Raw genomic sequence first — 15210 nt, 5'->3', positions numbered from 1 at the left:
CTTGTTGGAAGAAAATCGATTTCTCCAAGTTATTTTTTCAAGTCGAACGAAGTCACAATTAAGAGTAAGACAAAGATTATTTTAGATTATTCAATTAGTCAACAGTATTTTTAATGTCAGCATAAAATTAATTGCAGATCTTTTTTTAATCAAGAAATCGACCAATGTAGACACTTACACGACATTAACTACAAAATTGCGATTCTACATACGGAACTTTATTGAAAAATTAGCATTTACTTTCACTTTTATTCCATTTATTACTCATTGTCACCATTTAGGGTGACAATGAAATTAGATCAGAGAAATTCTTTCATCGTATTTTAATCTCGATACAACAATTTTCATTTTCTTCGTCCATTACAGGTGTAAAGATTAATGCGCTCCAAATTATAGAGAATAATTTCTTTTAACGTTGCAAAACACCGTTCTGACGTAGTTTTATTACTTGCTCGTTAATCAAAAAGCTAGTAAGACAGAGTAAAAAGATAATTTTTTTATTAACGATTTTACAATCTTCGAGTCTCAACGCCCGAAGTGTCGATGGGTCAATGCATCGAAGTTTTTTTCCCTCGGAATCCCGTACAACTTATCGATATTAGGATACTACAGAAAGAGTCCACGTCAACTATGACAATACTTAAAATATATTTTCTCCCTTACACACACATTTTATACATATGTACATATGCATGTATGTACGTATGCATATATATATACACACATACATAACTACAAAGTTACTCGCGCGCGTGAGAGCAACGGGGAGGAAGAAAACGCCGTGTTCTTTATCGATCTTCGCGAACTACCGCGATCATGCGCGTGATAGGCCGTAGGGAAGTGTCGGCGCCCGTACTTCAATTTTGGGCCAGGGGGTTGTCTGGGTCCGCGCGAAACGAACTTAAGTCGTCGTCCTACGGGATACAGGTGGGTAGAGGGCGCCTGGGAGCAGGGCACACACACGTCCCGTACCGAGGGGAGGGATTTCCGCGCGGAGCCCGTAAAGCGCGCGCGCGCGCGCGCACGGACGTCTACTCCCGAAAATTCCACAGGGAAGACCGTCTTCGTTTTCCCTCGCCTTCGTCGACGTCGTCGTCGTCGTTGCCGCTGCCGCCGCCGTGGTCGGCTGGTCGGCGGCCATGTTTGCGCCAGCACGGTAGGCGTTCACGGGCGGTACCGTTTAGCCGCGCGTTCTCCAACTACTTTGGAGAACGTTTCTGCCCCACTCGGCGACGCGTCGCTACATTCCTGGTGGGGCACCGCCGGCGGTGTTCCGTTGGTGTCGCCTCCACTACCGCCGACGCTCCGCCGCCACCCTCCCTACTTCGTCCGCGGCACCACCGCTCGATCCCACTCGCGCGCATTCTCGCGTCTCCTTTGCGAGAGGGGAGGGTCCCCTGGCGTCGTGGTGGGAGCGAAGTCACGCCGGGAAAGGGCACGCAGGAGGTACGGTTAGGAAAGGGTAGCAGCGACGTGATCGAACTACACGGCGACGATACTTCGTCTTCCACTTCCTGCTCTTCGTCTTCGATTCCACTCGTCGAGGAGGGCGGCCGCCGCCTTCATGGCCTGCGATGATAGTGCGCTGCCCGCAAAACCGTCGTCTCGTCCCATCTCGTTTTCCTTGTCGTACTTGTCCTGATGCTTGTTTGCCTCGATACTCGCTGTTTTCTTCTTCTCCTTCTTCGTCTTCTTCTTTTATGGCTCTCGCCAGCTTCGGGAGATGGCCGTGTTGAAGCCTAACTCGGGTTTATGTATTTAATTATCGAACTTTATTCGAGTTCGTTGAAATTTCACGGGGCCGAAATGCGCGCCGAAATGCGTGGACAACGAGTATATGAATAATTGATGAAGATAATCGACCGTCTTGGAATTTGCGGCGTTTGCCCTTATTATATTTTCCTTTTAGCACTTCGACGTTAGGTATATGTCATGTGTACGGTCGTTAAGATGGACACATGTTGCTTCTCAGTACCTTGCTTCGGTATCTTCGCGGTATCTTCCTCTGTCTTCTTCTTTCGGGCTCTCGAAGTTTGAACAGATGCGCTGGTTAAATCATGCTTATATATTTATGCGTTTAATTATCGAACCGAGCTCATCGAAATTTTTATGAGCATCAAAAGACAGGTGTAACAGAAGTACAAAAGGAAATATGAAGTATACGAAGTTCATTCTTGCATTTTTCTTATAGCAATTTAACGTTGGGCACATTCCTTTATATACCCAATCATTATAATGGAGACGAATTGCTCCTATAAACTTGCATCTCCAACTTGTACACAATATGTAATAAAATAGAATATAATTATTTTCCTTTGTTTAATTTATTAGTTAATTATTATTACATAAGCACGTAAAATTATAAAAAAGTACATAAAATTAATATAAAGAAGCTCTTTTGTATTATTTTTCAGTATAGCCTAAATTAATTTACTTAAATTAATTAACTGATCTCTAGAGACACACAGTTCACTAATCGCGTATTATAACGTAAATAAAAATTATCAGAGACGTGTGTAAGAGCGAATGAAACGATCAGTTGACTACGTCGAGCAATATTAGAGAGAAAAAACGATCACGTACTAAGGAAGTGAGATGATGTATGAGTGGAACGCAAACATATCTTAGAAAGCGAATATACGAATGTCAAACACATCGTGTGTTGACTTACATCGGAAAATTCCGTTAGCTATTCTATCCTGTTGCTGTTGAAAACAGCAACGCCAACGCAAAGTTATTTTCTACACTATGCAGCGATTGCTTGTATTAACATAATTAAATTAGTTTCGCAAAAAAATGCAATTCCAATAGAGAAATAAATCGATAAGCTAACGTTGCAAAACGTGGTGTTAGCGGGGATAACGCAACACACGTACGTTTTAACGCGTATCACGTTTTTTTAGGCACTATTTTTTAAATTGAACGTATATCTCATTGCGCGAGCCAATTCAGGATAACTTTACCTTAAAAGATGTAAATCGATCGATAATATGCGAAATACCTGACCGTGATCTAACATCACCGTTTTTATTTCTTGTTGCAGGCAAATGGTTGGGCGTATATTGATGGAGATGTTTCGCGCAGCGGTCAATAACAAAATAACGCTAGTTGTCGAGGAGGTCATGCAACATGTGCAGCTTGTTATCGACGACAATGGTAAGTCGCATCGTATGAATATCCATTATTCAACTAACCACTAATTTTGAAATGCACTTTATTTGTTTTTTAAATTGCTTGCACAATTGCTCAGGCGTTGCAGCAATTTAAAATATGTAATTGTAGCCTTTGCGGAGCTAACAGTCTGCAAAAACAGTTAAAAGACGTTTCGGCCAACAGCTTTCTTATACGCTTATTCGTGTGGCTTCCTTGTGTATCCTCTGAAAAATTTTACACACTCAAAAGAGTGATTTTTTTTATTAATTAAACTCTACGTGTCTATATTTTTACTGCTTTATATTACAATGTCAATAATGCTTTTTAATGTTTTATACGCTGTATCGGAGAGCAATGATAAATTGTGAAAAATTCATTGCCGCACATTTTTTTTGCACCTTTGCAAGGTGCGGATTTTGCATTAACATTTGTTGTAGACGTTGGATGTGGAAGGATTGAAAATGTTATTCATTTCTGAGCCAAATCTTTCACACCACTCACGCATGTCGAAGATGGTGACTGGTTGCTGACATTTTCGCTTTGTATTCGTGTTCTCAAAATTATTTTATTGCATAGCTTATGCTTTTTATTTTAAACTTGCTTATATAATTGACGCAATTTATTTACTAAAACTAAGAATGATATGGTCGCAGAATATATTTTATAGACAATAATTTTAAGCTGCGTAATATGTCGATTACAAACGAAAGAACAACATATTTATTCGATAGTTTGCGGAATATTTTTTATTAATTTCCACGATATTCATGATGCTATCGGGGGATGTGCAAAAAGTTTCTGAAATTTGTCTCTCGTGCGGTTGAGGCCGTTAGAGGTTCTGTCGTATAATACCTACCAAAATTATACAACGTGTATTTTTATTCTAAGCTCGTGATCGATACTTCACCAAAACTGCGAGCACAGCATCGATTACACATTTTAAAGCCTACCATACGTAACTCTTCTTTCTTTATCAAAATAATGCCGATTACTTTGCTAGAAATTAAATTTTCTTTGAACGGGCTTCGTTTAAAGTTTAAATAATCCCGTTGACACGAGAAACTTGCGGTTGATATTGCTAATATTAACAATATCAACAACTCCTTACCAAAATTTAATAAAATGTGTAAAGATAGTCGAATATCTTAAGGTCCGTTCTGCTTAATTTTCACGTTTGTACGGTGTAACATCACATTATATCATGAAAAATTGAACGTATCAAAAGATGGAAACATATCACCGGAGTCGGTAAATTTCTAAGCAAAAATCTAAAAAAAAATGCAGTATATACTCAACCACGGTCATCGAAGCTTGTCGCGCATATAGTTCTTCCATTACCGAAGTAATGTCTTGTGTTTCGCTACAAAATTGGGTACGTCTCCTTGAATGGGAAAGAGAGAGGGGGCTCTTTGAGTAACGTGTTACCACAGGAAACGTATAAATATCAGCAACCGGCTGTATCGGGGCTGTTCCTTGGGGAGAAAACAGGGCACGGGTCGTTTTCGTTGGGGTCGAAGGAGAAGGACAAGATGGTGCGGCGAAAAGTAAGCGTTATCGTTAGGGGCAACGACGAGAGACGACGATGACGTGCCCTCGCTTCCGGTATGGCACGCGCCGTGGTGCCCGGAAGCCTTCGTGGATTCGAGGATATGGCATTAAGCCGCCGCGATATTTATACGAGAAAGCACAGCCCCCGGTCTCAAGCGTAAACCCACTCCGTTTCTTAATTTAAACATCGCCATCTTTGGCTACGAAGAAATCTTACGTAAAAGCCAGCGCGCATGCTGGTATCAGGATTCACAGACGATGCATCCTTCCGGCATGGCACCTCTTGATATCCGAGACGCGTGGCGGTCCATCGATCCGGTGGACGCATTATTTCGTTGCACGATCGAATCGCGTGATAATTCGTTCTTGTATGTTTATTTTCGATTGCGAGCTCCAGAAAAACGACCATTAATTTAGAGAAATAGAAAATTAATTGAAAGAAGATAATGGTACGACAAGTAATTTCTTAACTGACGAAAATCAATATAAAATTCACAAAATTTTGAATGAATAAAACAAAATGCATGTATCTATAAGTTCTTTAAGTGTTACATTATTGTTTGATTAGAGAAACTAATGTTATATATATATTCGATAAAAATATTTAATATAAAATATTAGTTTATACGATTGCTATTTTGTCAAGAAGATGTCTTCAAACATATACAAATATAAATAAATGATGTTAAAGATCGATATTTTAATTATATTCTTTGGTTGATTATGTTGTTTATGTTTGACCAAGTGTAACCAAATTACCCCTTTTATCGATATGAAGTACTTTTACATTAGGCAAGTATAAAGCGATTACATGAATATTTGGTGTTAAATGCGCAATGAGGATACAAATTAAAATTTATTAATTTTCAATGAACAATTAAAAATTGGTTAAATGTCGTTCTCGACAGACGGATTTTTTGGGAGATGAGAGGATTATGAGTAAGGAAAAGAAAAATCGTTTAGACGGCAAATGCAGTTTTCACCGTCATGGTGCGCAGAAATGGCTCGGAATGGTCAGTTCTAAAATATTTCATCGATGTATATCTTGATAAACATCGACCCTACGGTCCAGTTCTTTTGAAAAAACATTCCTTTTACCTGAAGTTGCCTCTAGAAAAATGTACAAAATGCACCAAACCGATGTATTCTTTTCCCAAGAACGTATCCAATTCAACTCCAGGTCTTTTTCCTCTTTCCAAGAACCCCCTCAAACGCGCTAAATATTCTTGTGCATTTCGCGTTGAATTTATTCTATAAGCTTAGTTCTTTTATCTTACATTTATCATGGATAATATCACAAATTTAACATATTAAGATTAAGCTAATGATTTTTTTCTATCGAGTTTGTGAAGACAAAATGAAAAATCGTATCCTCATTATAGGAAAAAGAGTAAAACTATTTTAAGAATTTTACTGTGCAAGAAGACGCTGTTTTGCCTAGCAAGAAGAAGTGTGTCGTTGTTTAGGAGCGAGAAAAATATCAAGCGCGATCGACTGGACCGAAAATTGAACTCGGATCTTTCGCATTCCGGGCGACTGCTCTTCACCATTTAAGCTATCCAGTTCACGTTAATATCCTCCGCTCAGGACCTTCCTGGTTTACATGGGGATGAAACCCGCATGTGCCAGATTCGCAAGCTCAAACACCCAAGCTTTCTCTCGGCAACAAGTACGGCGCCCTGTCGCATGATCAGAGCTGAAGACGCCTTTTTCGACGGAATCAAACAATCAATCAATATCACATATCGTTGCCTCTCTCCGCTTCGTGGAGAAACCTCCGAGAAAATCTATTTTCTAGACTAGGATGCAATGTATATTATAGAATGTGCCAGATTCGCAATCTCAAACACCCACAAGCTCTCCCTTGGCAACTTAACTTGGCAAATTAAATACTCTTAATGCAAAATATAAAGTTACGACAGTTGTATGTTTAGTATGTTTATAACGAACCGTGATATCCGGTACTACGGAATTGTTGAATTATAAAGTTGGAAAGTTGGAAAGTTGACAACATAACAAGCTTATTACCCGCGTAATTTAGTTTTATTATGATAGAAAATTTTGACGCTTGATCGTACAAATATCTAAATTAAATACTTGTAACGAATTTGTAAAAAAAAAATAATCGTCTCCCGCAGTGTCTGGAAAAAAATTCAGCTTCAAATCTTATCTATTGACTGGAAAACCAGTCGGGGCACTACGCAATATGAACGCAGTTCATGTCGCCCATCCGGAAATGATGGTGATGTACACGAGGGATGATGCGACGGGTGTATCCCGATGTGCAGTACCCTAAAGGTGGCGGTGTCCTAGCCGGCTATTTTTAGAGGCGAACCGCGAACCGCGATCTTGTCCCGTGAACACGTGCCACCATCGGTGTTTTTCCGTATAGGGGTGGGGGGCGACATGCGGAAGGGGGGCGCGATGTACGTGCATCAGCAGCACCGGTTCAGGGGCACGCGACACGCGTGCATTTTATTCGGCGCGTTTACGTATTTTTGGATACGCCGCTCGACGAAGGGAAGTCGAACTCCCCCTGATTTTTGAGGGGATCATTGACCTCGTAGCTTAAAACTAGGGGGGCTCGAAACTGGTGTAAAATCCAGTCTCGAGCGCGCGAAGAGGGTCTCGATCTTTCGTGAAAATATGGAGATGCGGCCATCGAAATAAAAAGTGCATTCCTTTTCCGTATCTTATAAACAATATGAACTAATCTCAAAAAAATTATATATTTATTATATTATTTTGCCTTTTTCGAGAGAGAGAGAGAGAGAGAGAGAGAGAGAGAGAGAGAGAGAGAGAGAGAGAGAGAGAGAGAGAGAGAGAGAGAGAGAGAGATGTAACCCACCATTATTACGGAAACCGATATCTTAATTTCTTAGGAAATTAATTCAGTTATTAGCGATAAATTTCTTACACAAAGTTACTATTTTAATAAAATACAACGTAAATGATAAAAATTGTTAACGGTAATAAATAAAAAAAATAGTATTTTTGTGAGACTTGACAGTAAATTCACGATTGATTCTTTGTGATTGGATACATAAATACATGAATTCATCGCCAAATTACAATAAATAAGGATATTAATTCTTTATCTGTGTTCATAACTTCGTTTTTTTACTTATTATTATGCAATACTGTAATTTCATATTTTTCGAATATTGAATATGGCCGAAATCTCGATGGCACCATTTTTAAGATGGCCGCCTGTAAAACACGTGCATATATTCCACGTTTGATACTTTTTACATTATTACTACTTATCAGTAAGAGATTATCCTTAACCACACAAAAATAATTCTAATCAGTTATTGTGAGAAAATTTTTCTACTAATATTTTTATCATCAAAATTTATTATTAAATTACGATGAGAATATTGGTCTTCTACCGTAATCTCTACGATTTAATTAATCGTGGTTCATGCAATAACCGTTTTACCAAAAAAGTAAAAATTCCAAAAAGACCCAAATACGCCAACAAAGATATTCTCCCCCATATCTCGTAGAGGAATGCACGTGGCGATGCTGAATCTTTGACAGCGGGGTATTTTTGACGGAACGCCCAATCAGGCAAAAATCAGGCGCGTACCGGGATAGAAAAGGCAAGAAAGGAAAATAGGTTTTCGGCGATGATTAATGGCGATCTAGCTTGTGTGTAGAAATGAAAAAGCGGTTTGCGAGTCCTTCAAAAGAGCCTCAAGAGAGCAAGACAGGCAGAAAAAGAAAAGAAACGTGTGGGGAGCCGCGGTTTTCGTAAAAAGTGAGAGGGAAACGGAAAAGGCGCAGAGAGGGAAGAACGAATTTCAAGGACGTTCAAGAATCAGGGATGTCGGGCGTCGGGCCTCACGAAAGAGTACATGTACGTCATTTCCTTTCGCTTCTCTCCCTTCCTTTCTTCCCTTATTTCTTCCACGCATCCCTTCCACTGAGTTAGTCTTTTGGCCCACGGTCCTATCGTGAGGCCCCACGCAGATTGTAGCACCCCCGCTTCTAGCATCCCCCTCCATCACATTTCGCAAAGCTATGCTTCCCGCGCCACATTTACCCGCGTGCCCTCAGTAGCGTGTAGATCGTCCGAGAGCTTTACTCGTCGAAAGCTTTTCTTCCCGGGATTCCTGCGTGGATGTCGCACGTGACTCTCGAATTCGCGAGGAAACGATAGCACGTGGTATCAACATGACACCTAGGTAATATTCGAAGGGAAAACAACAATTTATTAATATGTTCAAGGAATATATAACTAACTCTCTGTGTCCGTTGGATTTCTATAAAATTTAATTTGTCGCTGCTAAAATAGATTTTTTATCTTATCTTAGGTTCGGGGGTACTTTCAGAACTTAAATTTGCTCGCACCTATCGATGCAATCTAGTAATTTAAATTAACACGTGTTATGAATTCACGTTGCCCAATTCTTATTTGGTTCACGAGATACGAAAACGCTCAGATCCTTCTCGAAAGTTAACCAATTCGAAAGGACGAATGTATTTATTATGTATCTATGGCATTCTTCTAACGTTCGTTTTAGAAAAAAATTAATATTATCCATTTTCGAAACACGTTATTCGAATAAGGATCACGAGAACATTACAGCGAGTTTATTCGCGTTCGATCCGGTTAATTAAATCCGATTTCTCGCGAAAGTTCTTGTATTGCTAGAAATCGAATTAAAAATTAAAACCGTTCTTCCCGTGTTTTCGAAAAACCATACTAATGTACAGTTTCTGTTCACAGATTCTTTGGTGCGGTCGGACCTGGTGGAGCAAATTCCGAATGTGGCGATTATTTGCTACGAGGCGCCGCATCTCTTCGGCGACGTTCTCCGCAATCACCTACTCGGTATCGTGATGAAATACCTGAGCGACCTGGACAACCAGGCAAGTGATCACCTCACGCTGCATGCCTATATCGTGTTTTGAACGCGCGTTCCTAAGGGCAAAAACCGAAATATCCCAGCGGCGATGTAAATATTATGAGACGTTTTTGCTCTACAGGTACGGCAAATGGCCCAAAGCGCGCTGACAATGTTGGTGAAACGAGGCCTCCTTGACAACGACACGATCGAGAATGTTATCTGTCCCACGATAGAAAGCTTGATCTGTCCCACGATGAACGACGAACATGTCCGAACCGCGAACATCTCCGTAAGTTTTCCGCGCTTCATTCGTTTTCTTTTTCTTGTCGCGAGAGCCGAAAGATAATCGAAAACTTGACATAAAAGAGGCTGTACGTAACATATTCTTCAAGTTACATTGTTATCTTAGATTAAAGACAAGATACGTATGAAGGACGGTAGGATTGTAAAAAATCCTTAAAATATATCTTAGAGAAAATAATTCTGTGCGTGTGTGTGTGTAAATCGAATGTTTTTATTGTTTATTTTTCTTCCGTGGATGGTATGTAGAAAAAATAGACGAAAAAGGATATTTTCCTGATATTTTTATTTTCAATATTTACAAGGTAATATTCTTAACACGTTCCGTGTGCCTGAAACGTTGAACTTTCAAGACATTTAATACTTTGAGTATAAAATAATTATCACATGATGTATCGTCGGTGGTACACGTGATCTAAATGGACAGGAAAAACGACATGTGTTAAGTAAATATATAATTACTTAAAATAAAAAATAAAAAATATAAATATAAACTATAAAATATATGAAATATAATGTTAAACAAATATAATTACTTAAGATAATCACGATTTTCTCAGATTTGCCTTTTGTATAGCCTATTTTATGTCGAATTTTCGTCATTGACGGACGAAAAGAATTTCGAAACTTTAGACTAGAAATACTTCACACGCGGCGGTCGCGATACTTTGTGTGCGAAATCGAGAATATCGACCCTCCGAAATCGTTCCTCCATATTTACGGATTCCTCCTGAAAGACATGGGTAGTGAGATGTTCTTACGCAATCGCGTCTCACTATCTTGTCTTTCATGCGGCGTCCGTTCGCCTCGGCGACGTTGCGCGAAGAGTAATGAGAATCGCGCGATGAAAATTACACGGTTTATCGCGCTATCTGAAAAAACGAGTTGTCAAATCGAAACAAGAAACATAGCGATAAGAATATAAGAAGAATGAGAGCAGAAATAGGGAGAGGGAGAAAGAGTAAGGGAAAGAGAAGAGTTCGGCAAAGACGCGGGGTAAACATCCTTTAGGAGCAAGATTAAAGGAAGCGAGGAAATACTTAGCCATCATCGATCGAAGATTTTCATAAACAAAAAGAAAGCGGAATTGAAGGTGAAAGAAGCGTGGAATGTTTGTGGAAAACGCGAATACCGGCATCCCGACGAAAGACAGGGCATACTTTTACCATCAAAGTTGGTTTGTCATAGAGTTCGACTATCACAGCCAGCTTTGATGATCAAAATTGTGTCCGTTTTCAACACGCTCCGGTGATTAAGAGAACGGAAGGAAAAGTGGAGGAAAATCGAGTGGCAGTACAGGAGAGGAGCGGTGAGGAGACAACGTGCGAGACGTGAGAAAGGCGATGGAGAGGCCAGAAGACGACACGTCGGAGGAGCGCCGTTGGAGCATCATGAACGGGGATATACCTTTTGCGGTCCGATACATCAAATTGGTTGTGGAATGTTTCGAGTCATATCACAGCCATTTTGATGAGCTGGCCCGCAGAATCGATCGTCGAGAAGATTCCGCTTTCCACCGTCGATATATATACCTGTTGAATCGATAACACATGCGACGCATCTGGGGACAAGCGCGTAGGACGGGATAATGGAACGAACAAACGGAAAGGTCTGCCGGAAGATCACCGTGACGTTTCACATTTGCATCAAATTTCACGAGAGAAGATTACGCGATTCATTCTGAGAAATTACCACGGGAAGGTTCCGTCCGACGAATAAGCGCCGTGCAGGAAGGAACGCGATCCAATCGTCAAATTGGTTGTGGCGTGTTGCTCCTCTGAATTTCATATCACAGCCATTTTTGACGATTTGGATCGCCGTTTTACGCATCGCCCTCTCCGTTTACACCGTGCGGAAGCGCGAAAGGATGTAACATGCGAGACGTTCTGGAGATTGTATCCTCGACTGCAAGGAGGAGAGCGTGCTCGCGTTGCTCACAAAGTGGCTGTAATATGCTGATGTAATGATGCTCATATCACAGCCAGCTTTGATGAGCGTTGCGGCACTCACAATTCTACGAGTTTGGAATGCGCGAAAAAAATTAACGGCGAATTTCTCCCTATATTTCGACATTTAGCGACTATTTTTGAAAAGTGAAGTTAGAAGGATATGTTTACATAATTATAAAAAAGAGGGTGTTTACAGTAAAATAATTTATGTTGCATGTAGTCGTATAAATTTGTTATAATATCCGTATGCTGCTTTTCAAAACGGAAAGGCTTTCGTGTTGTGATTTAATTTTTTAACGTAATTAAATACGTTCGATCACGGTACTTTCGCGCAGTTTAATTATTTAAATACGATTATGCAATTTGTAATAATTCAAATAAATCTTTTTATCTTTATCGAGATCGAGATATGCCGTTTTGATTGTAACATAAATGTAGTTGTACAATAAGCGCTAATCCATTAACTGATGCACGTTTCTCACGGAAGGCTGATTGAATAAAATCGACTGTTCCTCCCATCAGAGTGGTTGTGATGTGGTGCTATCGATTCATATCACAGCCAGCTTTGATGAGCGGAACGGAACGATGTATTTCACCTGTTACATAATACTCTAATGTAATTTTATAAATATTACTTAATACTTAAAAAATATTGTCCCCTCTTATTGTTCGTTATAATTGTATACTTTACTTAAGTACGTCTGCATATGCTTAATTAGAATTTAACTAGAACTTAATTTTCGTAATCAGAATGATTTTGAGAAGCGCCTGAAATTAAAATCGGCATAAGTGCGTATCTGTTTACGTTTAAATTTCTCATTGCGCTTATTTATTTTCTGAATGTTCCATATTCTATATCAATTCGCAGCTCATGTGTAGACTGGCACCGCTGATTGGTAGCGAACTTACAGAGACGGTCTTTCTACCACGATACCTAGACCTATGCGAGGATAACGACATGATGGTGAGGAGAATCTGCGCTACTCACTTTGCGGAAATGTGCACCGCTGTGGGAAAGGAGAAATTGTATAGCAAGCTGGTAAGTCTTATTCATAGATATAAAAATGGAAAGCTGAAGAATCATGGTCGCATTTCAGTCTGATATGAACTTAGTGGTATCGTCCAGTTTACTGATGACATTCGAATTGTCTCTAGATTCCTACGTTTGTTGATCTGTGCGGCGACAGAGTGTGGAACGTGCGAAAAGCGTGCGTCGAGGTCATGATGCCGGTCGCCTGCTGTTCGACGCCTGAACATCGCCGATTGTTACTTGCGGACATACTGGCTAAACACTTGAACGATGACTCCAAGTGGGTGCGAATATCGGCCTTTCAAATACTCGGACCGTTCATATCGACCTTCGCCAAACAGTTCGCCGAAGTCACGTACAATAAGAACGGCGAATTAGTGTATACCAGTAAGCAGGATAATATCCGCAGGTATAGTGGCGTAACTTTCCTACTACTATTGTAATTTGTGTTCATATCGATCTAAATGCGTGTTTTTTTTGCAGCCTACGTTACTCGTACGAAGGAATCTTTCCTATGAAAGGTGCGATCAAAAGTCAAATACCAGATATCGACGATAGTAGCAAAAGTTCGTTTTATCTGCCTGTGATGAATGTGAGACATGATAGCGTTAAAATACTGGATACCTCAGAAAAAAAAGACCGCGAAAGAGCCCTATATGAAGTATGTTTAAATGTTATATGATAACGTTTCATACTTGTTAAAATTTGTCTTATATCAAGAACAACGGAAATTATATTTCTTATTTTTAATCTTTTTTTAACCTTATATATAGAAATCACGAAGAATAGTTAATTTTTTAATTAAAAAATAATTTGTTTTATTATAATTCTGCGTGCAAAGTTCGTTGTAAATTTATAAATTTATATGTGTATGCTTTTTAGAGGTTAAATATCAAATTATTATATTTCTGATTTGATTTCCAGGAACTTCGAATAATGTGTAATGAACATGAACTCAAGAAAGAGATGGAAGAAACGGAGAAATATAATCCATTTTTATATTATTATATACCTCCGGATATACCGCTGGATGATGAACTTACCCATGCTGCGAGGCAATCGGTGATGAATCGTAATAACGCCCAGAACGCGACGGCAACGGAACAAAATTTGACCGAGGAAAATTGCTCGTTCTCCTGGTCTTCCGAATTCACTCCAATTCCCGTCGAGAATTCGAATGAGGATGATTCAAACATGAACGAGCAATCAGTCGATAAATTCGATGAACAAAAGGAAGAAGATGATAATGATGATGATGATGATGAAGAAGAAGACTGTTTTCCGAGGGCGGATTCGTTGGACGACACCCAAGAGTGGACCCTCGATTGTACTTTCGACGCCCATCAAGTATTACCTAGAAAATATCTATATCATATGTGCTACATAGATTCCATAGGCAAGAATGACGAATCTTGTGAGAACTTAAACGCGAAACATAATGGACAAGAAATCGTACCTCAGGAATTAATCAATTATTACGTATCGATGGCCGATCCAGAGCAATGCGTGGACATGGGTGCCGAAATCCCGCATCATTGTGCCTTCAGTTTTCCCGCAGTCGCGTTTACGCTGGGCAAAGAGAACTGGCACTACTTAAAAAAGGCTTACCAGTCGTTGTCGAGCGCGAAACACTGGAAGGTCAGGCGTACTCTAGCATCCAGCATTCACGAGATTGCCATGATATTAGGCGAAGACCTCACTGCCACTGACCTCGTGCCAATCTATGACGGTTTTATCAAGGATTTGGACGAGGTCAGAATAGGTGTGCTCAAGCACCTTGCGATCTTTCTGAAAATACTCAAACCCGCCGACCGCTGTCAATATCTACCAAGGTTAAGCGACTTCCTCGCCACGGATAACGAATGGAACTGGAGGTTCAGGGAGGAACTGGCCACGCAATTGCTCGAGATTGTGTGCCTGTTCAGCCCGAGCGACGTGGCCCGGAGTATCGCACCGCTGTCTATCCAATTGCTTGTAGATAAGGTTGCCGCTGTTAGAACCATCGCGCTTGAACTGGTAGGATATTTGGACTTCTCGCATATATTGCAATTTATAATTGTTCCGCTTACAAATTTGAACTTGAATTTTTTCAGATTACGCAAATAATGTGCTATTTGTCCACCGAGGACGTCCTGATGACGTCCCTTATTCTCGAGCTTCGAGAGACTCTAGTTCTAGACGCTGATAAGTGGACATACCGGCAAACTTATGCACTCCTGTGCGCCCAACTGATCCGCAACAACGCGATTACGGGAGAGAAGTTCTGTAAGGAAATGTTACCATGTTTGATAACTTTGTCACGCGACAGAGTACCTAACGTAAGATTAGCCGTGGCGAGAACTATAGCGACGGATGTGATAGCGATGGGTTGTAA

General features: G+C 40.2%; 1 protein-coding gene across 6 annotated transcripts in view; it reads left to right on the top strand.

The window, feature by feature from the left end:
• The window catches only part of LOC143902565 (serine/threonine-protein phosphatase 4 regulatory subunit 1), a 129255-nt gene that overhangs the window by 111782 nt on the left and 2263 nt on the right, over positions 1 to 15210 (top strand). For all 6 annotated transcript variants that reach the window (XM_077415565.1, XM_077415567.1, XM_077415568.1 and 3 more), the window contains 8 exons: positions 3044 to 3156; positions 9437 to 9579; positions 9697 to 9846; positions 12675 to 12845; positions 12962 to 13245; positions 13320 to 13497; positions 13761 to 14852; positions 14930 to 15206. In XM_077415565.1, coding sequence (XP_077271691.1) covers positions 3044 to 3156; positions 9437 to 9579; positions 9697 to 9846; positions 12675 to 12845; positions 12962 to 13245; positions 13320 to 13497; positions 13761 to 14852; positions 14930 to 15206 — 2408 coding nt within the window. The remainder of the gene's footprint in view (positions 1 to 3043; positions 3157 to 9436; positions 9580 to 9696; positions 9847 to 12674; positions 12846 to 12961; positions 13246 to 13319; positions 13498 to 13760; positions 14853 to 14929; positions 15207 to 15210) is intronic.

This window comes from Temnothorax americanus, unplaced genomic scaffold (genome assembly GCF_048541705.1).
Source record: "Temnothorax americanus isolate GAGA-0224 unplaced genomic scaffold, ASM4854170v1 Scaffold4, whole genome shotgun sequence".
Classification (NCBI taxonomy): domain Eukaryota; kingdom Metazoa; phylum Arthropoda; class Insecta; order Hymenoptera; family Formicidae; genus Temnothorax; species Temnothorax americanus.
This window is presented reverse-complemented; position numbering and strand designations above follow the sequence as displayed.